We start from the raw sequence: 27,748 nt of genomic DNA, 5'->3' as shown, positions 1-27,748 counted from the left end.
GACAACAACAGATGCCACGACGGGTCTCTGGCGAGTGTTTCCCTCTTGGAAAACATCAACATTTTCATCTCTAGGTTTTCACTTTCATTTTTAGCATGACAAGCATTTGATGGCCATTGAACATTGAACGGAAAAATCTCGAAATAAAAAAAGAAGGCAGTCAACCAAAAAGTAAGGAAGGGAAACCTTATCGGTTCTAGATATTGGAAAAAATCAACCTTGGCCTTACGTACACAAATTTCCAGGTATTTGCACAAAAGTATATCAGCATATCCAGGTATACTACTACTCCTTACTACTTCCTTATGTCTATAGAAGTATTACCTTTGGGAACTTTAAACTGTTTGCCGCTGATCTTCCGTCCGGCAATCCATAACCCCTCGTTATCAGCTTCGTCTGCGCGGTTCTGCTATCTCTGCCCGGCGTGCAATCAATCAGCCACAATCGCACGAAGGGCAACTGGGAATGGGACTAGGAGCGGGACTGGGTCCTCTGCCGAATTGGCCTCTCTCTCTATGGTTTCGCTTGGCTGTTGATTTTACTACAAAATAAATACGCGTCGCCCAGCGGGGGGAGATACAAGAGACACTGTGGAATAAATAATATAAAGTCCAAACTGATAAGCAAAACATCAGCGGGAGCAACTTTAACAGCGACGGGGCGGCATGAAATCGAAATCAAATCAAAACAAAAACGGAAATTCTGCTGACAGCCTTGCCGAAGTCCTGATGCCCTGTAAATAAATTGGTCCACACTAAAATTCCCTTTAATATTATTATTTTACCCAGAACTCAGACTGCCCTTCCTGGAAATCCTTTGAAATATGGCGTGGTCATGGACATATCTATCTGTGTGGGAGACAACGTGTCAGCGGGGGTCCTTTTCGGCCAGTCCCCGGCTCTGATAACACGAGATGACAGCCATTAGGGAACGGACTGCAGCGGTGACTTTGATTGTGCTGGCATGCGTGTGATATACGCGCGGCGATTTCATTCATGCCTCGGCTTCTGGCCCCAGCACCCAGTTACAGCTCCCCAGCTCCCAGCTCCCGGCTACAGATTCAGATTCATATACAGATCCCAGCATTCATTCACTACGCATTTGGAAAATCGAGAAGATGTTCAGCGCAAAAAGACACAGCGAGCCTCTAACGTTATCTGCTGAAAGGCCTGACACCGGACACTGTGGAAAAGGGGAAAATTAAAAATTAAAATAAGTAAAATTTTGGGAAAAATGTTTTATTAAAGGTGGTTATATTAATGATGTATTTTGAGAGGAAATACTAATAATATCAAGTGTAGAAAATGTGTTATATTTTGACTTATTAAAAATAGGAATATTGAAAAATATACATATGTTTTATTTGAATATATTAATATTATCAATTTATATTTCTTTCTAAATACTTTTTTATGTTTATATTTTTACTTATTTATTTTAAATAATACTAGTTTCATCTAAGACTAATTAGTTCTTTGGCATATCGATTCGTCTATCGTCATCTAATATCGGTATTATATCAATATAGCTTTGTTTATATATATATATATATAGATAATCTGATATAGGTAGAGTAAACTACCTTTTTTTTAAGTGCATCCACTGCGTATCTCTGTGTGTGTGCTCTGCCGATAGTCGGCGCAGCACGAGAGCCTGCGAACGACCGAGCGGAAAACGAGCGGCGGCTTGGCAGCATCAGGCATCAAGAATAGAAGCAGCAGCAGCGCCAGAATTCAACAGCACATTCGTGTTTGCCGCTTCGTAGGCAACGGACGCATCCTCAGAGCTCGAGCGGAGTTAAGAGCACGGCAGAACGGAAGCGGAAACGAAACCGAGAGAGAGAAAGTTCAAGCCTGTTGAGGTTTTTGGCGGCGCGTTCGAACCGGAAGTAAGGATAAATTCACTGTTTTTCTGGCTTGGCCGTCATTTTGGCTGCCGCTGTACCGACGTTGCGCCGTCGCATTTAATTCCATGGTGTGTGTGAACGCGTTTTGGGTGCCTAACGTACCGGAAGTGAGCCTGCCGCTCATTAATGGCCGCCGTTTTTTGTGGGTGCCAAAGAGTGGAGCCGGAAAGAGTGCTAATTACGCTGAAAACCACCTAATGGCTGCAAAAAAACTTCCTTAAATAACCTCAAACTGTGTAAAACCCGTGCGCCACATGTCGCTTCAAAGCCGTTGAAATCGTTCGTTGTTCATTAACATCGCCTACGTGTTAAATATGTGGATTCGAATTAGGAATCAGTCTGGAACCCCGATAAGATCGGGTCAAGAGTTCAGCCCCGAACGGGAGGGGTCGTAGTCGTAGCCATTCAACCGATGTCGGGGCTTTATAAATAAAGTGTGTGAAGTGATAAGCAACGGGAGAGAGCCTAGAAGAATCTCTCGAATCTTCATTAATCTGGGTTGTGAAATGCTCTTTAAATGTAATGATAATGCTGACAGATCAACAAAATTATTAGGAAAAACGTGCCAATTTAAATATGATGACCTTTAAAAAAAATTATTTTTGATTTTAATGAAGTGATTTTAATGTGTTTATGAATACTAAACCAATATTAATTATTCTAAGAAAAAATACTGTGACAGTGTGTGGAGTTACAGTAACTCATTTATATCAACTTTGCTAATAAAAGAATAAGAAAATAATCTGCAAAAATAGATCAGCAAAGCCAAATGGAACGTGCAAGTGTTCAAAACTGATAACTAGTAATTGATAAGAGATTTCAGAATGGAAACAGACTACAATATTCACCAATGTGGAGCCGCATCCGCAGCTAAGCCAAAAATAAGAGATTATTTTTATTTGCTTTATTTTGGGTGATTTAAAAAACAATTTTGTACTTATAGTTTTCCACTGATATTTAATTCAATGTATTATATATTAAGAAGGTTATTAAGGGAATAAATAGAATGGTTTAGAATTCGAAAGTGGTGAAAAATATTGTCTAATGTCGCGGATTTCTTGGAGTTTGATTCCCAATTGTAGATAAAGACTTAAAAATAATAATATAATATTGTAATAGATTTTTATTTAAGATCTAAAATATTAGTAGAGATAAAAATACCTAAGGAGGGCTGTTAAAAGCTACAATTTTTCATAAAATATTTGTATCCCTCTGAACCCAAGTTATTGAATTTTATAATGTTCTTAAACCTTCACTCAACCGCCGAGAATTCGCATTTGTTTAAGTCCACGTCAAGTGCAGAAAGGGGACTCCTAAGGTATTTGCTTCTCAGCTGAGAACTCCAGAGCCCTTGGCGCATTTATTGTTTTCCGCGCCACATGGCGTATGCTTGCTGTTTTCCTACTGAATTCCGCACACTTACACACCCACACAAGACACTCACAAGTGACAGACTCACGCACAATGCAGGTGAAAGGATTAGGGTTCCTCCTGTGACACACTGCTCCCATTGTCGCCGTGACTGTCATGCAGCTGCTTGGGAAGTGCATTACCGAAGACAACCCACTGTCCACTGGGGAAGCGGCTTCTCTTTAATTTCCTCAAGCGATCTGTCCACTCTTTGTGGTTGTTGTTGCTGTTGTTTGGCCACCACTTAGCCCCGAGTCACTCCAAAAATGTCGCCCCCAAGCAGCACAGTTGACATCAATCTGCTCCAAAGGTGAACTCTTGCATATGTCTTGTGTCTTGGGCTCCAGACATGATAAGCCAACGGGATTAGGGAGAAAAAGCTGTGCCGAAAGCAAGGAAAATAAACCACTTCGAAGCAGAGACTGGAGAGGAAACTAGCTGGGTAGGGTATATACATATATACATATATATATGGTTGCAAATACTTATTTAAGGCTTCATTATGACCCCGCATAAATCCCATCTGCGCTTATGACTAGACACCACCGAAAATGCTTGGGAGCAACACGTGCATTCCGCTTTCAATTAGAGTCCCTGCCTGTAAGGAGGGCAGCCGGGGAAACTCTTAAAAGGGAGCTTAGGCAGATGGCTCTCGGGGAACTATGGTTATATTTTTTTTAATTACAAAGCCATAAAAATTAAACGAACCAAAAGTGCGGCGACGACGACGACTGCCACTGGGAACTAAGTAGCCTAACGACAGCAGCCACAATAGCAAGAGCCACACAGGAGCGGGAACAGTAAAAGAACCAGGAGCCAAGGCAGGATAAAAATGAGGCAGGAAGCAAGTGGTGAAACGGCAACGATTTAAGCCACATTAAACCAACAGGCAGACAAACTGGCGGCGAATGGAGGTGGTGGCTGCTCGCCAGGATGAAGCACGAGCACTATTTACAGCCAACTGCTCGGCAACACCTTCCAGCCGTGGGGAGTCGGGGTATGAGAAATGCCTGCACTTGACTGCAAGTCACCCAAAATGGCAGGGGAATATTTTTTTGTTCAACGTTTAAACCAAATTTACATAATAGTTCTTTCTTCTCTTTTCCGTCGCAACTGGCATCAAAATCTAAGTGAGCATTGCCAAATTATGCAAATGTTTGCCAACTGAAAGTGAGCGAGACTAGGAGCTTTAACAGCTGCAGTCGCCGTCCCACGGTGCGTATGCGTATTGATTTGAGTAGTTTTCAAGGCAGTAAATGGCCAAAATGGCAAGGGAATATAAAATTGAATTAAATGGGCTTGAGAACTATAAACCCAGAGTTCTTCTTAGACTTTATTTAAAATGTTGGGGGGGTTTTTAGATAGAGAGATCCTTAAATAATTATTTTAAAATATAAAATATGTTTGGAATATGTTTTTTACTTTAAGATTGTATCTCCAATAAGGCTTAAAAACATATGAATATATTCTTTTATTTTAAACCATTCTGTAATATTTTCAAAAAAATTAATAAGAACCAAATAACAAAGCGCCAAGTCTTTTAAAGAGAAAGCGATTTTACAGAAACACCTAAATTGATCCTTTGTTCACCTCTTCCTAGTAAATCATTTTCTAACGCAAACAAATTGGCAGGAACACACAGTAAAAATCGCTTTTCTTTCCTCCCCCTGCCCTTTTTACTCTCTTTTTTCTCACCTGCCTTTGCTGGTTCTCACAGTTTGCAGGTGGAAATCACGCCTCTGGCAATTTTAATCTCGTTTATTAGCCATTTTTCAAGTGATACACATAATTTTCAATTTTCCAATTTCTCAGCCAGCACACGAACAATTTCCACCCGGTTTCCCTTTGCTCCTTTTCGCACCTTTCCCGCCCTCCCCCTGTTGGCTCCTTTTGCTCCATTGTCTTTATCGAACATGAAAAAATGCATTGCATATTGCATGCACGTCGAATAGTAGAGGAGCGAGGACGATGAGTGGAGCAATGGACAAACATGGCGCCCATTTGGAGGCCATTAGGGCCAGTTCAGCCGGCGTAACTGGGGAGCAGCAGAAAAAACAAAATGGATCCACATGGCCACCAACAATAACAAGGAGCCTTCGCTATAGAGCCAGGCTTGATGGCGCTCAAACGGCAGTCAGGTGGCGAAAAAAAATCCAAAAGTGAGAAGATAGTTGAGGGTTATGACTATTAGATACCCGGTATTTATTAAGGAATATAAAAGGGGCTTTATAGCTTTATGTATGGCATAAAAATAAGGAGAACAAGTGAAATATCTGCAGATAAACAAAATTATATTTATTTTTAACTAAATACTGATATACAAGCTCCAAACTTCTTTCACTCTTCCTCTGACATAAATTCCTAAGAAAACCAGGATTTAACCTTCTACGAATAATCCAGGAAATACAATAAGCTTCATATTTCGAATTCAACGGGTATTTATATGCCTGTTGAAAACCTAATAGAAGTCAGAACAGAAGCGGAACGGGCTTATTGCCCTTTGATCCTCCCTCTTCAGTGTGTTTTTTTGTTCGCTGTTTTCGTAGGCGGGAACAAACTGTTCTACCTTTATGCAATGACTGCGCTCTTCCGTTGTCATCGTTTCCGGTTCCTTTTGTTGCCGCTGCTGCTACTTCCGGAGCTGCTGTTGCATGCGCTGCGCACTTGAAATTTTCGAATAAACGCATGGGAATACGGAGCATGTAATGGAGGAGAGCTGCGCCTCCTTCTTGAATTTTTTTTTTTCTTTTTTCAGCTAGCCCCAATTTAGTGAGGAACTCCTCAAAGTTGATGTTTCCTTCGCTGCATGCGCAACTTTCTTTCTTTGGCTCCGTACTTTGTTATTAGATTTGCATGCCAGCAGCGACGACGACGATGAGGATGAGAATTTCCGCCTGGCAATTCATGCGGAACATATGGATGGCAGTGCGTGTATGTCCTGGCCCTTCTTCTCCCACTCCTCCATCCAGGAAGGTGCTCCTTTTTCCTGCCCTTCTCCGAAAAGTTGTTGCAACAAACGTAATTGCATTTACTTCGGAATTTATGTTAGTGCAAATTTCTTTGCTTTTTATTTCCTTTCGTTGAACCAAGGGGCAGGCAGCAGGTTAAGAGGAGAATTCAGGACAAGACAAGGGTCAGAGGTTATTCCGAGTATCAGATGCCAAATCAATGAACCATTCGTTTATTCATACTCCAGGGGATCTCACAGAATCTTTATTACTTTCAGAAAAATTACTTACATCGAAATAAAGTCACTTGATTTATGCCTTTTAATATTTGTTAGATATTTATGAGAAGTTTATTAAATTTACGGATAAATTGCACAAGAAATTTCTCAACTTTATTGTTGTATTGCCATTTTCCAGTTACTTTTTGAGACAGTGGTGCCTCGCAAGAGGAAATACCCCACTTTATTAAATGTTAAAAGTAGTTTTAAAATAAAAAAAATATTTTGAATAAATATAGGGTACATCTGAAAAAATTCTTTATACCAAATATAAATTACTATATCACTTTTTTAAGACCCTAATTTTATGTTAAAATATTTTTTCTTTTGTCTAGTTCCTAGCAAATATTTTCACAATATATTTTCGTTATTTTTCAATATTCTAAAATTTAAAAGTTAAAATCCCTGTTTGCTTAGCAAAGAGCATTCACATCACTTTTCTCTCCCGAAATCGACTTTTCAGGTGTTCTTACACTCGCTAACAATCTGCTAAGTTACCCCTGCGCCCCGCTTTGTGCTCTTTTCTCTGTTCAACTGCAACTTCACCTTCACTTGAAAATTGCATTTTTACCAAAATGTTTGCTTGGGAAATGTTCTATGAGAGGTGCCCAGGGATTCTCTGTGTGTGTGTTTGTGTGTGAGGTGCGAGGCTGTGAGACTTTGAGTTCGTGAGGGGGAAATATGAAAACAAATGGCTCCTGAGTTCCTACGGCTTTGGGCAAGTAATCGTAAGTTTTGTTTGCTCGGGGAGTGCAAGTTAAGGGGGGGATGGGGGAAATTCGAATTTATGTGCACTCTGGGCTGTTATGCTGCCTTTTTTTCGGAATTTGATTCTTGGGGTCTTGGGGTCTTGGGGTCTAGGGGTCTCGGGGTCTAGGGGTCTCGGGGTCTCGGGGTCTAACTGGATATGGATAGCACCGCTCAAAGGCTTAGCCCGAAAGTGCAGCTAAAATCGTCAAAGAGCGTGCCGCACAAATCCCATTTCCATTATTATTATTCAGGCAAATCACTGCCAAATTATATATATCTCTGCATACCCGATACCGCTATTCCTATTCCGTATCCAGACCCACGTCCTCGGTGGCCTTTCCAAGCACTCGCGGAAGTTAAGCCGCTTATCGCTTATCAGCTTTGTCTGCTTTTCAGGAAAGAAGGGGGATGGAGTAATGGAAACTAAGGGAAAACACATATAGAAATAATATTTAATTTGTTTTTCGGGACAATCAAATATGAATAATCCCTATAATATGTATAGAAGTTAGCATTTATTTCTGGAAATTAAAAGGGTTTGTTTTATTAAATGTATTTTTCTGTTGCTCACTTAATAAAAATGCAAATTATATAGTATTTAATGGCATTTTCTTAATTTCTTTTAATAAATATATATTTGAGAGCTATACTCTTATATGTTATTTTTATTTGCACGTTAGGAGCTCTGCTTTTCTCTCTGTGCATCAGTGAGGCTGCCAGCTGACCTGAAGAGCATGGGACAGAGATTGAGGGTCTTGGGGTCGTCGCTGACAAGGAGATAATATTTGTGGAGTGGCAGGGATGGGCAGGAGCACTAGCTCCCGGCTTACTGTGAGCTGCATACAAGTTAGCATTGTTCCTGCAGCTTTTTTTTAGATTTCGTGGGGCGCTAATCGCAATGCATCGAGCGTGGAAAACTGAAAATTGATAAGCTGCAGCGAAGCCAAAACCAATTTTGACCTAACAGAGGGTCTTTAATATTTTAAATGAATATGGAAACGTAAAAACTGTTGAAAGGAAACCCTTTAACTTTACCAAAATCACAAATGAAATTTCCAGACTCTGCAAGAAGTTCCATTAAGTCGCGACAACATTGTAATTTCTTCTCCATTTACTATCTGAGCTCCATTAATTGCAACGAAATCCACATCAGCAGCAGCAGGAGAAATCTGCTCATCTTTTTCTCCAAATGAAACGCTGACAGTTGAGAAGTAATAAAAACTTAAAAAAAGAGCGAGAGCTAAAAGCTGCGATAAAACATATAGGAAACTGCAATTTGGCCCGATTGGCGTCAGCAGCGTGATTTGCAATCATTATTTACCCGAGAAGCCGGGAGCCAGGAGCCAGGAGCCACCAGCAAACGCAATTCAATCTGTGACAGCCGCACACAAGGATTCCGACAGCAGATCGAGAGGGAGTAGGGGGAGTCCTCGATGGAACGAATTGATGTACAACGCCAATGCTAGCCAAATCCGGAGCAGGAGCAAGAGCAGGAGAGAAGCATAAGTGGGAGCAGGAGTCGAAGTGCAAAAAAGTGTTAAGTGCTCTCACTGTTTCTTGCAGCAATCATTGTCAGCAAGCACCCCCAACCGCAATCAGACCACAGGAACAGGAACAGTAGCTGGGGCAGGAGCTGGGACAGGAACTGGCACAGGAACTGGAGCAGGATGCACTTTAGAGATGATAGTTTAGAGGGATCTTACCTTAAAATTGATATTTTTATAGGAAAAATTCAAAAGAAACTAACTTTAATAGCTCCATTGATTATCTAAAATGTTTAAAATCTTTAAAATGTATAAAATACCGCATAAAAATATATGAAATACTAAAGATCATGAATTTTTTATTTTTTAAATATGATATAAATTGTCAAATATAAATATTTAAATATTTCCAAGGATTTCCCCACAATTTATAATCAAAAGTAAAAGGGAAACCTGGCACACTAGATTTTCTTAGAAATAATCCCAAGTTTTTCTCTTGAAATTCTGCCAACTCTGGCTGCAGGATTTATATGCAGTTCCAAAGTTCAATACAGCAAAGTGCAAGAAGCATAACAAAAAGAGTTTACACTTTTTGTGTTTTCTTTTTGTTTTTTATGCTCTGTTTTTGTGTTATTTTTTGTGTGTGTTTGTTGCAGGAGCTCTAAAATCAAATGCAAATGCAAACAACAGTTGGCATCAATCGGAGCTGTCGGGCCACGCCCCCTGCACCCACACAGACCCGCCTCCACTTTATTGCTGGAATTAATGACGGCGGACCGGGAGCGAGACTGAGACTCTCCTCCTTGGGTTTCTCGGTTTTGTGTGTTTTATGTGGAATCAAGTGGAAATTCAATTGATTTGCTTTGGCTTTGCATTTGGCTTCGCCGATAGCGGGGGAATGGAGAATATGTATGTGTTATAATAATGGACGGATGACTCTGTACGGTGGCTTCAAAGGAAATCGCACCAGCGCTGTTCTTGGCCAGAAAACGCACTTGAGCGAGAAATCATTTTGCAAATATTACGGCTCCTTTTGCCATTCGCCTGCCCGGAGTTTCTGCTGGTGTCAGCCTGTCAAATCTGAGCGAGTTCTTAAGTTAACTCGGTTACCCGCTCGCTTTGTCCAATCAATTGCGAAATATATTTAATTAAAGGCCGGAAAGCCGTCCGGGGCAGCCGGCTGGAAATGATGTTCCGTAATGAAGTCGTAGTTGAAATGGATTATCTTCGCCTTGCTTAATGGTGCTGTATGGATTGTTCTTTCCTTCAGGTTTCTCACACACATGTAATCCAGTCGCATTCCGGCTGAAGAAACGTTGATCGTCCCCCACGATGAAGGAGCCCAGGATGGGCGCTTTGAAGCCACTGGCAGCCCTTTGGCTGCTCCTGCTCGTAGCACACATTGCTCAGGCAGCGAGAGAGAGTATGTTTAAGCTCCAAGCTATCCTTTGAATATTTTAAAATTTCCCTGTTCCTCTTAGATCCTCTGAAGGACCCCCGCATCTGCGGACGGCCGCAGTGCCAAATAGAGAATCCCAAGTTTAGCTACGGCGAACTGCAGTACAAATACGATTACGCGGTGGGTGTGCTTACCGAGTTCGCCGGATCCGGCGACAACAGCTCGGATCTCATGCTGAAGGCCAGCCTGGAAATATTCTTCCCAAAGCCCTGCGAGGGCTACCTGCGGATCACCGATGCCAAGCTCTACGATAAAGTGGATGACGCTGCTTTTTCAGGCAACGAAAGTGACTCCGTCACAGAGACGAGTGATGTGTACGATTACTACGATAACGGTGGTGGCAGCGAGGAGGTTTCCAATGATAACTTCAAGAATCTGCATCCCAAGAGCATGGGCCTGCAGCAGGATCTCAGCAAGAACCTGCTGCGCTTCTCCTATCACGACGGTCTCATCAGCGAGATCTGTCCTCAAGAACAGGAAACGCCCTGGGTGCTCAATATCAAGAAGGGCATCCTGTCGGCCTTCCAGAATACAATGATGCGCTTCGATGTGGATTCGAACACCACAGAGACTGATGTTTCTGGCCAGTGTCAGGTTCAGTACTTCCTGGAGGACACGGATAGTGTGTTCGTGAAGATCAGGAAGACCAAGGATATTGCCTCCTGCCGACAGCGCTATGCCACGCACTCGGTGTTGCAGACCACACCGTATACCTTCCGCGATGACAAGACCATCTGGCCCATCCTCAAGTCCGAGAGTTACTGCAATGTGAGTATTATATATATTTTGTATAAATATTTAGTTAGTTTATTATAACATTTTTTAGTTGACCATCGACAACAATGTCTATCGGGACATCAGCTGCGAGGAGACTCACCTGCTTGTGCCCTTCTCCAATGCCAGCTCTGGAGCCTTGACCACCAGTCGCAGTCGTTTGGTTCTCAGGGGCGAGGATCCCTACAGTGTTGGCGAGTTCCTGGAACAGAGTAGGTAACCTGACAAAAATAATAAACTCAAATTAAACCGGAAACTCTGATCTCTCTTAGATCCCGAACTGGTGGACCGTAGAGCCACCTTGGTCTTTGATCACACGCCTGCGGTGAAGCCCACGCATGACGAGATTAAGGCTGCCCGAGAGCTGCTGGTGCAGATGTGCGCCGTTGGCTTTCCTAATATCCAGCGCGAGTTTATCGATGTCTTCACTAGCTTCCTGCAGACTTCCAAGAGCCTGGACTACAAGACCCTCTCCGAGCTGCTCCAGCGTTCCGCCAGTACCTGTGATCAGGGAAAGTGAGTGATAAAACTCCACAAAGCTTTAGCTGTTTTTTTTTAAATATTTTTTCAAATCCCTTAGAAACCATGTCCTGGAATCCCTACCCTATATTGGTAGCACTGCCTCCTATCAGGTGATGCGCGATCAAATCATCAGTGGCAAGCTGCCCAAGGAGAAGGCCCACAGCTGGATGACCTCGCTGTCCTTCATCACACGACCCGACGAGCAGACCCTGGAGACCTTCTACACAATCCTTGAATACGCAAAGAATAAATTGGATCCGGAGTATACCCTTGGAGCCACCGCTGTGGTCCATAGCTTCTGCAAGCACCACGAAAACTGTGAGGAGAACATGCGTGTCCAGCAAGTCATTAATCTGCTGGAGACCGAGTTCCTCAGCCTGTACAACCTTTTCAAGGGCGATCGCCGTAACCGCGAGCGAATGGTAGTCCTACTTAAGGGTCTGGGCAACGTGGGTGTGATCTCCCCCGCCTTTGCCGAACAACTGCAATGGATAATCCGGGATGCAGAGGCCTCAGTGGATCTTCGGCTGCAGGCCATCCTAGCCTTCCGACGGGTGGACTGCCTCCGGCACCGCACATTCTTCCTGGACAGCTATGCGAACTATACCTTGAACTCGGAGCTGCGCATCTACAGCTACCTGCAGGCCATGCGGTGTCCGGACTACATTTCCGTGGGCGCCATCAAGGCGGTGCTGGAGCACGAGCAGATCAACCAGGTGGGCTCTTTCGTGTGGTCGCATCTCACCAATCTGGCCAAGTCAAACTCTCCGGTTCGCATCGAGGCCCAGGGCCTGCTCCTCAATGACGAACTCTCGGATCGCTTCAAGCTGGACATCCGCAAGTTCTCGAGGAACTATGAGCACAGCTTGTTCTTCGACGAGTATAACTTTGGAACCACGACGGATGCGAATGTCATCTTTGGCACGGATTCCTATCTGCCACGGATTGCGAGTCTCAACTTTACCGCCGATCTATTTGGACAGTCGGTGAACTTCTTTGAGTTTACGGCACGCGCTGAGGGATTGGAGGAAATGGCAGCCTCGGCCTTTGGACCGAAGGGTCCTCTGAGCGGCGAGCTGCTGCGCAAGAAGCTCTCTTTCCTGAATCGCTGGCTGGGCAACGAGAGCGCCGAGGAGGATGACACCATCGAGAATCTCCTGGGCCTGGATAACCTTCGGTTGAAGAGGAAAGCGCAGCCTGCGGGTGCCGCTGATGATACCGACGAGGATGAGGACTACGACTACGAGGAGTCCCTGAGTGGATCCAGGCGGCACAAGCGGGATACCAGCTCGGCCCGGAAGCAGGAAATCGATCGCAGCGTGGACAGCCTTGGCTACAAGCTGAAGTACGACTACAACAACCCCCGGGCGCAATTCGGTCTCCGCATCTTCGGCAACGATTTGCAATACTACAACGTGGAGAACATGGTAGAGGTGATGGCCCTCGCCGCTCAGTTTAATCCCTTCCAGCAGGCCCAGAAGGTGCTCTCCGGCAAGGAGTTTAGCTACACCAAGTCGCGAGTTTTTCTGGACGCTTCTTATACAGTTCCCCTGGCCGTGGGTCTTCCGCTGGCCATTCACGCTTTTGGAGCTTCGTCTGTGGATCTGCGGATCAGCGGTAACTTGGAGGAGATGGATCCTCCCACTGACTGGCACTTCAATGTCCAGGGCCAGTTTAAGCCCTCCGTTTCCGTGGATGTGATCACCACCATGCAAACGGACATGTTCTGGGAGCAGTCCGGCATCAAAGTTAAGAGCAACCTGTACTCAAACTCGGAGCTGGAGGCCAACCTAAAGGTGCGTGGCCGCAACCTGGTCTCCTTCTCCTTCAATCTTCCCCAGGACCAGAACGAGATCTTCAGTGTGCGATCCGAGTTGCTGGTGCACAAGCGGGAGGAGGAGTTGCCCCAGATGGGCATTGCCAAACGGAGTGCCAATTCCACCTGCACGTGGCCCGTCCTGGATCAGGCCATCGGCCTGCAGATGTGCTCCCACTACAGTGTTCCGGATCTCAGCAATGCCACGGAGATTTATCCCAGCCTGCTGCTCGCCGGTCCCCTCAACTTTAGCCTGATCCTCAAGAAATCCGATCTGAGTGCCAAGAAGTACAAGTTCGAGTACAAGTGGGATCAGGAGGATTTGGACAACAACTTCTCCTTGGTGTTCACCACGCCGGGATCCAAAGTGCCGCGTGTGCTGGTCGCCAATGTGACCAAGGTTCCCGAAGCCTTCAACGCCTCCGTGGCCTTTGTAAGAGGCCCGAATCGTGTTTCCGCCGGATGCAGCTACGATGGCAATCCCGATTTCCGTCGACTGGATGTTTACCTGGACACGAATGGCAATCGATCGCTGGACTTGGGCATGGAGCTGCGGAGAACGCAGGACTTTACCGCCTGGATTTATAATCCGCGCATGCTGCTGGCCATCAATGGGGTTAACATTACCGGACTGGCGGGCACTGTCAAGGTGAACGAGAAGAATGGCATTAAGCAGCATGACGTGGACCTCTCCTTCGAGACCAAGAAGCTGCAGGCTGTGATCAAGGGCAACATTGTCCAAAGCGAGGTGACAACCTCAACCAATATGACTATTAAATATAGGGTGAGTTTTTTCTAGGGCTTTATTTAAATTTTAAACTTAAATTACAATTTAAATTATTTTCATTACAATTATTCTTACAGTTCCAAGCCAACAAAATCGAGGAGATTAACTTTGCCGGCAAGCTGGTGGACAGTGGAGACAAGGCCAAGACGGAATACCGGGGCAATATGAAGCTGCAGACCACGGCCTATCCCAAGCTTAACTTTGCCTCGGAGGCAACCTGGCTGAGTCTGCAGGGACACACGGAGGGCGTGATCACATACAACAATGCCCCCGACTATGTGGATCCCAACTTTACGAGCTTGTTGCGTCTGATCTTTGCTCGCTCCCACTCGGAGGACTCTATTTGGGAGGGTTCACGCACCAGGGCAAGTCTGGAACTGAAGCTGCCTCGTTCTAAAATCGACTACCGCATCATGGTCAAGTGAGTTAAGAGTTTTCCCAAATAATATTGGTAAAAAGTTTAACAAAGAACCGCGAGTTACAAGAAAAATAGGAATCATTCATAATCAGTTGGTATTGTTGAATTTAATATTTTTGATCAAAAATAAATGTTATTTTAAATATTTTATTTGTTTTTACTCAAATCTAATGATTAAAGAAAAAAAATTAAATATAAGCATTACCATTAAATTTTTATAATATAAGCATATGCATAATATAAGGTCCCTGGAGTTTTGACTGTATAAATAATTTATTTAAAATTTGTTTAAGGCATGAAGAGCGCATTAAGAACGGAACTGAGCACAATGTCATTGTGGGTCTGAAGTATGCTCCGGAGAAGGAGGTCACTGGTTTGTTCTCAGTGCATCTGCCACGTAAAAACCTCTTTGCCATTGATGCTTACATGAATGTCACGGTGCCAGAGTTTAATTCATGCACAGCCCGCCTGAAAGTAAACGAAAAAGCCACCAAGGATTACATTGTAAGTGAACAGTCGTTAAGATATTTAACTTAATTACTAGCTTATAATCTCTTTAGATCTTCATCAACGGCTCTTGGTTCACTGGCCACACGATCTCCATTAAGGCCAACTACAAGGACCGCAGCTCTCGTGTCCAGGCCCTGCATCATCTCAAGATGATTGTGGAGAGCCCCTCGTTTGAGCTCACCTCGCTGAATATTGTTTATCGCCGTAACCAGCTGCTGATATTCTACGATCTGCAGGCCAAGTACGGCAAGGATCCCTACGGTTTAACGATACACCACACCGTGAATGCCCATAATCGCAACTCCAATGCCGAAGTACGCTTGAAGATCAAAGAACGCGACTACTGGGTTAATGCCAAGCTACTGTCTGAGGAGCTCAAGCTTCTCCATCTGGAACTGCACATAGACAAGTAAGTCAAGATCAAGGCTTACTGAGATCAAAAAACTTAAATCCCCTTAAAAACCGCAGGATACGTGATGTTCACATCAAGGTCGGCCTTTTGAATATAGAGAAGCGCAAGGAGCTCTCCCTGGAACTAAAGTGGGACGCCAACCGTGATCCCAGCCAAAGGTTGGGCCTGTTGGCCGAGTACAATAATCCAGGGACCAAAAATTACGATGCCAATGTGATGGTCACGTACCCAGAACGCACTATTAACTTTGGCTTCAACGCTTTCACCGGAGGACCCAAGTATTTTGGCAAGGCTCATGCCTCCTGGAGCATCACTGAGGTGATTGAATTCGAGTACGACGCCGGCATTCTGCCAGACCAAACGCTTCACAACTGGGTGCGGGCTGAGCTGAGAACACCCTTCGAGGGCTGGCGCACCAACAGCCTTGAAGCTGGCATTTACAACATGGACAACCTCATCCTGGTCAACTCGACGCTCTTCTGGGCGGACGACCAGAAGCTGCAGGTGGGCTACAAGAGCGACTATGACATCAACAATCAGCTGGTGAGATTCGATGTGCGCTTCGGCATCAACAGCACCATCAAGGACATACCCACGATCAATGTAAAGGTTGTGCACTGGCAGGACGCAAAAAAGGTGGACACGGAGCTGTACCTGGGCTACAGTGGCAACGATACTTTTAATACCTACAGCATGGACTCTAGTTGGGAGATTGAACGGAATCAGCACCATCACAATGTCTCTGGCTTGGTCCACCTGGTCAGTCCATTCAAGGGCTATGAGAAAGGTGGCCTGGTGGCCCAGTTCTCGTTGAGCAATCAGCGAGCAGTCAGTGGCGCTGCTTCTCTCAATTTCGATGTCAGGGAGTTCACTCTGACCATGGATGGCTACGTCAAGAAATTCACGGACAACATGCTGACCATTAACATCACCACTCCTTTAGAGAAATTCCCCACAATCAACGGTCGCTTTGGTCTGAACGAGAAGAAGCGTCATGCAGTGGCGGAGGTGAGAGCTCCCACTGCTGCCTTGGGAGTGGAGGCCCTGGCGGACATCAAGAATCTCCTGAACTTTGATGTCAAGCTGAGCCTGGCCACGCCCATCGAGAGCTTCCAGCAGGCGGCGATATTTGCCCAGTTCAATCCTGAGCGAGCGGACATGCGTGGATTGTGGAACAATGCCACGCTGGGTTTTACGGGCGTGTGGCACATGCAGAACCTTACGGACTTTGAGTACTCCTACATGGTGTTCACCCCACTGGCTGGCTTTGAGAAGAACGGCTTCATTGCCCAGCTCCTAAAGCGTGATGAGTTTGTATTTAAATTACATGGCAAGTTCTCGCACTACAAGCTCGGCGTGAAGATCAATGGCAAACCCAAGTCGGAATTAATCAACCAACTGGGCAACAGCAAGATAGAATTGGAGATGCTCTACGATGCGGACTTTAAGCCTCTGAACGCCGAGATGGACTACAAGCCCGATCCGGATGAGGAGTACTTCTCGTACTTCACCGACTTCCAACTGGACACTTTGGTTTGGCCCACCATCGTGGGCACGGTGGACATCCAGGAGATCATTGATTTCTATTTGGTTGTGGGTCATGTTCAGCTGCCGCAAGGCAACCTGGAGTTCAAGGATCGTCTCCACTATCCGGATTACCTCAATGTACACAACCTGCTGACCGTGTCCACTCCATTTGCTGTGGCCAAGGAGGTCAAGTCAATTGTGGAGTATCACATCGATTTGCATTTCAATTCGTTCTACGAGCGGGTTAAGTTTATGCTAAACGACGACAAGGATCAGATACAGGAATTGGGCTTTGAGCTGAACTACACCAAGCTGCAGGATAATGTAAAACCCAAGGCGCATGATGTCCAGCTTAAGCTCATCACACCCTACGAGCTTCTGCACGAGATCGATATTCATGGACGCCTGGAACTGGATGATAATGCCTATAAGGGCAACATCACTTCGATCACGGCGCACACACATCTTTCGATGGCCGCCTCAGTGGAGGTAATTATTTATATTTATAATTTTAAATATTTTAAATATTTCTTATATTTTCTTATGACATTAATCCTTATTATTTTAGAACGAAGACAACTTCCTGGAGACCTCAGTGGGTATTCTTTTGGAAACGGATGTGATTCCGCACTATGCCTGTCAGGTCTACTTCAAGAAGGACTTTTCAGCCGTTGACAACTCTATAGATATCCGCTTCGAAGTCACCGACAATGGCACTGTTAATCAGGTAAGTTTTTCAAGTAATACAAGCCTTGAAAAGACATCCTATATCCTTTCTCCTTTCAGCTTCAAATAGCAACAGACTGGCACACGGATTCCTCTTATATCGTTAATGCCAATGGCAGAATCCGAACCACCATGCTGCCCTTGCAACTGGCTTCCACTTCCGTTGTGGCCACTGGCGGCCAGACTCCCCAGCTCAGCTTTGATCTGAATTTCCTAAGCCAGGATGGAAAGAGCATTACCTATGGAACAAGGGCCAATAAGAAGCAGGATGTCTTCAACATTGAAGTGTGGACGCCGCTAAAGAACTTCCGAAACATCTCCATGCACGGAACCGTTGCCAAGAATCCTCGCGATGCTGAACGCTATGATGTCTCAGGGTTCCTTTATAGGAACATGGCTACTTATGGCATCACCGGGGCTATTCGAATGTCTGATGCCCTGCCCATAGATGCCACTTTGAGAGTGCAGCCCAAGGCCGGAGGAAGGGATGGAGTTATTGAGTTAAATATCCACGAGGCAGGACCAAAGAAAATCCGCTTCTCCTTCAGCGCCATCGAGGATGGCAAGATGTGTCAGATTTCGGGCGGATACAGTGTCAACGATCCCAAGGGAGCCATGGATTTCTCCGTGTTGGTGGAGAGTACAGAGCCGGAAATTGCCCGGATCAACTTCAATGGAAATCTAAAGCCCACCGCCAAGGGTTCGTTGATGGGGGAGATAAACTTGGAGACGCCGTGGAAGGATCTGGGCATCGATTCGGTGAGCCTCCACTCGGACGTGGGCGTCACCAGCAATGGTGGCAACATAGTGGGCGGCTACAAGATCGGTCAGTACATCGGCCGCGGCAGTTGCCTATGGTCCTGGATCCTGGGCGAGAACGTGCAGTTGGTGCTGGAGAGCTACCTGGAGCGGCCGAGTGCCCAGCCCAGAATCGTCCACGCCAGTGCCAAGTACTTGAATCCCAAGCAAACCTTCCAGCAGCTGCAGACTGGCGGCCGCCTTAGCGTCGACTCCAAGTGGAACCTCGATGTAAACGGCAGTTTGCACTTCAAGTCGGTGGATGACTTTGAATTCACGGTTCTCACCGAGCTGCCCTTGCCGGTTGGGGATCGTCATCAGCTACGAGCCCGGTACGATGGAAACCTGATCAGCAAGCAGTTCATGGAGCCCAAGTTCTTCCTCGAGGCCAGCTACGAGGCTCTGGAGGCGGAGAAGAGGATGCTATCCCGACTTTCCTTCAGCAATGAAACCAGCGACCTGCACGGACTGGCCCACTTCGAGTGGGGACAGCTGCAGGCTCTGTCCATTGTGGAGGGAGATTTTGAGCTGCTCCAAAAGGAGGGAGCGCGTCGCGAGTTCTCCGCCAAGATGATTACACCCAAGTTCAAGGATGAGCACACCTTCGCCCTGGCCGGCCACTATGACAAGCAGGATGCGGAGTACCATAATGTGGTTTGCGCCTTGGACTATCCTCAGAGTCGTCGTATCACCGACTTGGACGTGTCCTTTAGCTCGCTGAGCAACATGCATGGCAACTTTAACAGCACTATGCCATCGTTCCTCAACGTCAGCTGGTTCAAGACTGATTTTGAGTTTACCACCAAGAGGTGAGTTTGGTATTAAAATAATTTCTCCCTATATCTTAAGACAAACTTTTTTTTTTGCAGTGGAAAGAGCTACCGCTATTGCCGGTGCGCCTGGCCGCAGGACACGGCGTACTTCAAACTGAAGAGCACCTATGACAGCGACGACACTAGTGGCAACCACAACCTCAATGGCAACGTGGAGATAGAAGTTCCTCTGGCCACTCGCCATCGGGCTGATATCAAGTATGGCCTGCAAAAGAGACGCAACCAGGATTTGGGTAACATTCTAGTAGTCTACAACGACAAGCAGGCACTCGATGGCAAATATAAGCGACTCGAGCAGCAGAAACACCCGATCTTCAAGGAGACCACGGACATCACTTTGGAGAATGATATGAAGCCCTTGGGCATACACTATGTCAATACCAGGGACTCTAGCGACCCCGCCGGCACCCAGGACATCAAGCACTTTGAGGTCTTTGAATTGAGGAATACCCAGAACTTTAATCTGACTGGAGAACTGCATACGCGGACGACCCTCCAAGCCCAAGACTTTAAGGTGGTGGCCATTCATCCAAACCGAGCCGTTGTGCTGAGCACCAAGTACGAGGATGTCAGCCCCGAGGTGGTCAGGCAGCACACCAAGCTGGAATTGTCGGAGACAGCCTGGATAGGATACAACCTGGAACTGGGCAACTTTAGCAAGGTATACTTTCCTTAGAATCTATTATATTAATAGAAACATTCCACTAAACCCCTCCATTTTCCCTTAAAGGTTGGCAACGAATCCCAAAGCTTTGCCTTGGAGATTTTCTATCCCAAGCGCAATCTGTCCTCCTCTGGCCAGTACTCCTTGACTGACAACCATTTTAACTCGGATCTTTCCTTCCAATGGGCGGGTGGTGACTACGACCGTCAGCCAAAGACGATTCACAGCAATCTGCAATGGACAGCGGAACCACTGCATCGCGGAGATCGCGAGCATCGCACATTTGCATTGACGGTGGCCCATCCTCTCCTGGAGAAGGACATCAATTGCAAGGCGACGTACTATCGGGGATTAGAGGATCTGCTCAAGACACAACTGACTATCGAATATTCGGATAATCCCGACCAACTAATCGAGCTGGGTGCCCAGCTGAAGGATCGCTTCAGTGAACTGGGCCACACCAATTACACATTCCAGTTTTACGGCAAGCACTTGGCCTCCGAGCTAGATGTGCAGTTGAACGGAACATTGGCGGCCAGGAACTCGTACTACAAGACAGAGTCCACGGCCCACTACAAGCGGGAGATGTTCCCGGCAAGATACGGCAAGTTCCTGGCTCTGCTGGATGTGACTAAGCGGGAGCTGGAGTACGAGCGTCAGTCTCCATTCCACACGGTGCGTGTGCATCTGTTGCCAACCATGCAGTATCCTGTTTACGGACTGAACGCCACCCTGTGGGATACTCCGGACACGAACCACTCGGGATATGTGTATGTAGACTTGGCTGAGCGATATGCCCGCATGGACTTCAACCTGTCTGAAGATGCCACCCAGAATCTGCAGATGGTGGGCTACATTCCAGACTCACGCAGTGGTTACCTGGATATCTGGCGCAACTACGAGGAGATCCGCGTGATCGATGTGAGCTCCTACCTTAAGATGAATCACTCGCGCCTGATCACAGGAAGATTCCACTGGCGCCCAGCCATTCGTCAGGATGTGCGCGAGAAGGTCCAGTCCCTAGGAAAATCCGTCTACAGCTCCTTCTCCGAGGGCATTGACTTCTGGATCAAGTCCATCTACACGGAAACCACCGAGTCAATGGGCATCGTCTGGAGCACCGCCAAGGAGTACAACAGGGATTTTATTGATGACATTGGACAGCTAAGCGTTTTGGAGGAGGATCTCAACGATCTGCGCCTGTTTGTGAATCAATCGTACGAGGCCAACGATTTCTACATCAAGAACGTGGTGAACTTTACGCTGACTATCTTGGACGAGCTGGCCATCAGGGACCACATTGAGTCCCTGCCCAAGATCTTCTCGGAACTGTGGCAGGCGATGGGTGATTCTGGCAAGGCCCTACGCAACAGCATCGTCTGGCTGATCGAGACCATCAAGACAACCTATAACAATCTGCTGGATGCTGTGAGCCGATTCTTCCACGGCGAAAGCCTCTCATATATATCCGGGCTGCTGGAGAAGGGTATTGGAAAGTACGACAGCTTTGTCAAGGAACTGCATATTAAGTTCATCAAGTACATCGAGAATCTTTGGCACAAGACCTGGACTTTGGCGGAGAATCACTGGAAGAGCGTTCTCAAGAAGTTTGAGCCGCACCTATTCAAGATGATCAGCTTTATTGAGACGACTGCCTGGAATCTCAGCAAGGAAGTCTTTGACTTTATTTACAAGCGAACCAATGAGCTGGCTGAGTCGCCCTACTTCAACACGGTGTCCAGCTTCACAGCGGATGCGGAGCGTCTGTATAGGGACGTCAAGGCCAATGATGCCATCACCAACATCAAGAAGTACTCGACGCTGGCGTGGAATTTCGTCAAAGAGAAGTACTTCAAGCTGGTGCCTTTTGGCGCTGAATTGAACGAAGTGCTAACAGAAATCTGGGAAGAACTAAAAGAGCTCGAGAAGATCGAACAGGTTCAGATCATGGTACAGAAGTACTACGAAATAGTGGCCAAAGTCGATTGGGTAGCGGACGAGCTACAGTTGGAGCATCGTCTGCATCAGGTTTACGGGATGCTGAGCAACAAGTTCCGGAATTATGCCATGAATGCCCTGGAAACGGCTGACATGTACAGGGAGGCCAAAACCAAGTTCATCTTTGATCCTGAAGTGGGCATTATTGATCTAGAACAGAAGCTACCAATGTCATGGCATGCCTTCAATGAGACCCCGAAATTCGAGGAGATTCCAGAGTATCAGGTGCTGGCCAAGGCGCAGAGTTTCTTCACCGAAACCAACTCCTCGATTGTCATGAAGCTGTACAATATGAGGGCCCATCTTGACCCCAAGACCTGGCTACCGCCCTACTACTGTGAGTTTTTCAGATGACCAGGCTTGGTTTACTTATTTTAATATATTTTTTTTTAAATTTTTTATTGATTAGCTCGAGCCTTGCTCATTGACTCACGGCACTATATGACCTTTGACCAACGCTATGTGGGTTTGAACCTTAATTTTGAGGAGTTTGGAAATGGAAGACCGAATGCCCAGTGCAGGTACCTCCTGGCCCATGATTTCTTCAAGCGCAACTTTACCCTGCTGCTGGAACCTGCTGTGAGTACAAACTCCTAATTTCAAGATTTTATTTATAGATATATTTTTTTCAGACCAAATCTCTGACTGGCCAAGGACTCACCCGCAAGCTGAGCTTTATAGCCAACGATCAACTGATAGAAATTGATCTGGGCACAGATGTAGGTCCTTTAAAATAATAATTATATCTTACCTGCTCACCTGATATCATTTAATATCCAGCACATTAGCATCAATGGCGATCCGCAACCCATTCTCCCCCTGAAACTAGATGCAGTGAGCATCCATCGCGACCTAGACGTGCTCTCGATCATCTCGGACACCGAGTTCAGCCTCCACTGCAATGTGCAGTTCGATCTCTGCTGGTTCGAGGTCAGCGGCTGGTACTTCGCCAGGACAGCGGGATTGCTGGGCACCTTAAACAACGAACCCTCTGATGAATACACAATGTCCAATAGCTTGATAGCCAACGACACGCAGGAGTTTACAGACTCATGGAGCCTAAGGCAATGCCGACAGACAGAGCTGGCCAAGACGCAGGAGATCAGCAAAGAGGTCAGCGACACATGCACCAGCTTCTTCCGCACCGGTATGCTTGCCAGCTGCAGCGCCGTTCTGGATCCCACGCCCTTCTACGAGATGTGCCTGGACCTGGGCATGAAGTCGCCGCCAATCCGCAAGGGACATCCTGCGGTCAAGGGAGCCTGCTCAGCGGCTCTGGCCTACATCGAGGCCTGTACGGTGCTGAAGGTGCCCATGCGAGTGCCGTCGCAGTGTGTGTTGTAAGTTTTAGTATCTTAAAGATATGACAGCAGGATCTCTAATCCTTTTAATTTTTTCCTAGCTGCCAACTCTCCAATGGTTCTTATGTTCCCGAGGGCACATTCATGGAGCTGACAGGCGAGCAAATCCCACGCAGCAGCGATGTGGTCTTCCTGGTGGAGGCCAAGGACTGCAATGCAAATCTCAAGACCTCCAAAAGCATAATGACCGTGGTGGCAAGCGTTGAAGAGCAGCTGCAGGCCGCCAAGCTGACCAACAATCGGTAAGGGTTACCTTCACTCCTTAAAATTCTCCTAATCCTTAATACTCCTAATACCTTCCCCCAGCTATGCTGTGATGGCCTTTGGTGGAGTGGCTCCCTACGACAAAGCCAGGAGTGTGATATACGAGCACAATGTGTTCACCTCCAAGCCGGAACAACTGGCGGAATACTTTGGGCACATCAACACCGGAAATGGCACCAACAACGATATCCTGATGGCCATTTCCACGGCAGCCAAGCTCAACTTCCGCCCCGGCGTGTCCAAAACCTTTATCCTGCTCTCCTGCAGCCGGTGTGCAGCAAAGGACATGCGCTTCGACTACACCTCCATTCAGCAGTACATGATGGAGGAGGGCATCACCCTGCATGTTCTGGCCGACACGGAATTCGACTTTGAGAGAAGCAAGAAGCTACGCCACTTCTTCGGTCTCGACCGCAAGCTAATCTTCTCGAAACGCTTCCCTGAGGGAGACCTGGAGACACGCAACTCCACCTTCATACCCAAGAGCACCCTGGGCATCTGCACGGCTTTGGCTTTGGAGACGAATGGTTCTGTGTTCAGTGCCCGGAAGCTGCAGCCGGAGCGCAAGTATCCCATTAAGCGGTTTGCAACCATCTTTGCCAAGCGCATTGCCTCCAGTGCGAATCCTATCCAGAGCCAGACCTGCGAGTGCTCGGGCCACAATTCGGGCGTGGCCTACATGGCCTGCTCGCCGCAATCTCTGCCGGAGGAGAAGTACGATCTGGATGATTATGTGAGTAATTTAAAATAAAAAAAGAATACTAATATACTATTTCCTATCTTCTTTCACAGGACACCTTCAGCAACTGGGACTGGAGCGATGAGCCTGAGAGTGAGGCTTAGATTCTTAGTACTCCGCGTTTAGTTAGCTAGTTGAGTTATGTCCACGCCGAATGTAAAGTTTTTCTATAAAGCATAACCACAACAAGACATATTTTGTAAAAAGCGAAAAATAAATAAATAAATCACCATTGTAAAGCCATTGCATTTAGCCCTAAGCTCTGTGTGAGATTGCCAATCCAAGAGGTGATCCCAAGCTAACGAGGCAGAGACACGCCCGACCAGTTTTTGGCTTCCTGTTCAATATCGTTCAATTGATTAAAAGTTGCCTGACTGCCTAAGGTTGCAAGTTAGTAGTTAGTACTGACCACTGACTATCACTTTTGCAGCTGCAACGGCCATGGCCATGGTTGACGGAAGCAGCTGAAGCTGAAGTCGAAGCTGGAGCTGCATTTGGAGAACTCAAGTACGTGCAACAACCTTAACCCTAAAGCCAGGCCAGCTGGAATGGACCATGTCCACTGCAAACCGCTCTCTATCTTGGCCTGGCACCACTTGATATCCGGCTGCTGAACCCAATTTTGTTGATATAACGTTTCCCTGGAAAAGCACACAGTGAGCGCACAACACAATGGGAATTATGCGAGCCAAGCCGAGTTGGCAACGCAATATACTTTCTATTTCAATGCTGCCTGGGTTATGGTTACATCAACTCGGTCCTAGGCCCAATTCGCAAATCTTTCACTTTTTTTTTGTGGGCTGCGGGCACCTCTATAAAAAGCCTTGGACAGATGGCAGCCATTCGCATTACCTTACCGAGATCCGGCCAGGTTAGCAGCCGCGTACACAAGATGTGGAAATTCGTAAGTGCCGCCAAGTGGAATAAAGTTTAAAAACCAAGGACCCACTTTTGATTCTCTCCCACAGATATTGATTTGCAGCATTCAGCTGATTTTCGCCTCGGAGCACAGCGGCGAGGGATTCAGCGGTGGCGGTGGCGGCGGTGGAGATGGACATGGCTTTGGAGGCAGTGGCTTTGGTGGCGCCAGCAGTTATGGTGGTCATGGTTATGGTGGCAGCGGAGGAGGAGGCGGTGGTGGCGGCGGCGGCGATGGCCACTATCATCATCACACACCCACCACTTATTCGGAGATCTCGAAACATGTGCCCGTCCATGTGATCGAGAAGGTGCCCCTGCCCATACCCCATCCAGTGGCCGTGCAGGTGCCCAATGTGATCCGGCTGCAGATACCGGAACCCTATGCCGTTCACGTGCCCGTTCAGCAGGAGATTCAGGTACCGGTGTACAAGATAGTGCCCGAGATCACCGAGAAGAAGATCCCGTATACCGTGGAAAAGCCATATCCCGTGGAGGTTGAGAAGCCCTATCCGGTGGAGGTGATCAAGCAGATCAAGATCCCGGTGCCAAAGCCCTATCCTGTTCCTATTACCATATACAAGCATGTCCTGCAGAAGGAGCATGGCTGGTGATGAAGGCATATGTTTTATTTTTGGTTAAGTGTGTATAAGTATTAGGCTGCTCAAGCTCTAGACCAGAGTGTGTAATTAAATACAGAGTTTAAGCTTAAAGTTGCAGTTTGAATTGGGTATAGGAAGAGAGATTCAGGGGTTTTCAATATATATTAAAGGATCCTTGACCAAGGGTTTTCATACCCTTGCAGGATATTATAATTTCAGTCAGAAGTTTGCAACGCAGTGAAGGAGACGTTTCCGTCCCTATAAAGTATATATATTCTTGATCAGCATCAACAGGGGAATCTTTCTAGATATGTCAGGAAGAAATCGATTTTTTGGCCATTTTTGCAAAATTTTATAAGGGGTTACATCATTAAAATTTTTCATTTTGATAAAAAATTGAATTTTCATTATTTTTAAATGAAGTATGCAGAATTGCAGAATATGCAGAACTGTAGAAAATCTTGCACAGAACAGTTTTCCGATTTAAAATTAATGCTCTTTTGGCCGAGTTATGATATTTTTAATTTAAAAAAAATTTAGTTTTTTAATATAAAAAATCAGATTTTATAATACAAAATAATATTTTTCTAAGTCAAGGAATCATTTCCGACCCCATAAACCATATATATTCTTGATCAGCATCAACAGGGGAATCTTTCTAGACATGTCCGGAAGAAATCGATTTTTTGGCCATTTTTGCGAAATTTCATAAGGGGTTACATCATTAAAATTAGCAAAAATGGCCAAACATTTTGATTTCTTAAAATTTTAAATTTGGTATGCAGTTTTTTTAAATTAATAAAAACTAACACAAAACTGCTTTCCGAATCGAAATTAATGCATTTTTGGCTTAGTTATGATATATTTTAATTGTTACCTGCAAGGGTATACAAACTTTGGCTGGCTAAAGTTAGCTTTCTTTCTTGGTAATATATATTTTTAATATCCTTAAAAGGCTATACAAAATTCTGACTGAAAAGAGAATATATATAAAAAGCGTTAATATCAACTAGAGAAAATTATAAAGAAGTATAAACTTCCTTAAATAAACAGTTATATATTTGCAATATGAACTCTTTTAATATTAAAAAAATAATATCCAAGAAAATAATATTTATAAAACATAGCGAAATTCCGAAACCATGTAAAAGTTCTTTTAGGTAAGTTTCGGAAACGGTTTCCATCTCGAATAAATTTTATTCCCAAAGTTTAGTAAGCTTCTAGTAAGAAAATTCAATTTACATAGCGCGACTCTACATTGTAGAATCTAACAAGCGCTGAAAACCGGAAAAGCTTTCCCAAAGTTTTCCAGCAAAAGCTTAATTTCAGAAAACTTCATAGAAAAGTCTTTTTTTCTGTTTGAGAATACTTTCTTAATAATGGCGGCAAAGTGCGTATACGTATATACACACCTACTGAAGGAGCACACACACTCACCTCGATACAGGTTCGTTAAACTTTTGCGAATTGATTGACGCCTCCGACACCGCCGCCGCTTCGTGTGAAAAATGCAGGACAGGCTTTACCTCAAACCGCACAGGTGCGCACGCACCAACACCCTCCTCCGCTGTGGCCACTCCCACACACCTGGTGTTGCCAAGCCTCGCATATCCTGCATATGTCCTTGAAGGAGACAAACACTGGACGTGAAGGGAATTTTTCCGCGATTGTCGACGCCAGTTGCCGCGGCAATGGCAATCAATGGCTTTCATTTGTTGCACACGCGGTGAAGTCATTTAGTCAGTGAGGCAGTGAGGCAGTCCCTCAGTCAGTCAGTCAGTCAGTCCTTCAGTCAGTCAATCAAGCGCAGCTGCCGCAAATTATTTATGCACAACTTGTAGCGC

At 45.8% G+C, this 27,748-nt stretch overlaps 2 protein-coding genes and 1 long non-coding RNA gene across 3 annotated transcripts; all 3 read left to right on the top strand.

Moving 5' to 3' along the window:
- The first annotated feature begins 99 nt into the window (after positions 1–99).
- Positions 100–1,190, top strand: LOC138927922 (uncharacterized). Its single transcript, XR_011444380.1, has 3 exons — positions 100–245; positions 316–735; positions 789–1,190. It is a non-coding gene; the product is annotated as an uncharacterized lncRNA (long non-coding RNA).
- A 569-nt stretch (positions 1,191–1,759) lies between these two features.
- Apoltp (Apolipoprotein lipid transfer particle) lies at positions 1,760–24,627 on the top strand. Its single transcript, XM_017170179.3, has 20 exons — positions 1,760–1,888; positions 10,047–10,199; positions 10,258–11,003; positions 11,062–11,221; positions 11,282–11,525; positions 11,590–14,131; positions 14,212–14,555; positions 14,846–15,056; positions 15,113–15,471; positions 15,531–17,490; positions 17,570–17,728; positions 17,788–19,334; positions 19,395–20,019; positions 20,089–22,357; positions 22,430–22,599; positions 22,653–22,739; positions 22,801–23,360; positions 23,423–23,623; positions 23,688–24,378; positions 24,438–24,627. Exons 2-20 carry the CDS (start codon positions 10,109–10,111, stop codon positions 24,486–24,488), a joined length of 13,017 nt encoding a protein of 4,338 aa, XP_017025668.1. The 5' UTR covers positions 1,760–1,888; positions 10,047–10,108; the 3' UTR covers positions 24,489–24,627.
- Positions 24,628–24,769: 142 nt separating this feature from the next.
- Positions 24,770–25,997, top strand: LOC108077047 (uncharacterized). The gene is made up of 2 exons (XM_017170180.3): positions 24,770–25,288; positions 25,353–25,997. Exons 1-2 carry the CDS (start codon positions 25,217–25,219, stop codon positions 25,914–25,916), a joined length of 636 nt encoding a protein of 211 aa, XP_017025669.2. The 5' UTR covers positions 24,770–25,216; the 3' UTR covers positions 25,917–25,997.
- Positions 25,998–27,748: the final 1,751 nt, after the last annotated feature.

The sequence above is a fragment of the Drosophila kikkawai genome, chromosome 2L, assembly GCF_030179895.1.
Source record: "Drosophila kikkawai strain 14028-0561.14 chromosome 2L, DkikHiC1v2, whole genome shotgun sequence".
NCBI classification, from domain to species: domain Eukaryota; kingdom Metazoa; phylum Arthropoda; class Insecta; order Diptera; family Drosophilidae; genus Drosophila; species Drosophila kikkawai.
Note: the sequence above shows the minus strand (reverse complement) of the source record. Positions and strands in the feature narration are given on the sequence as shown.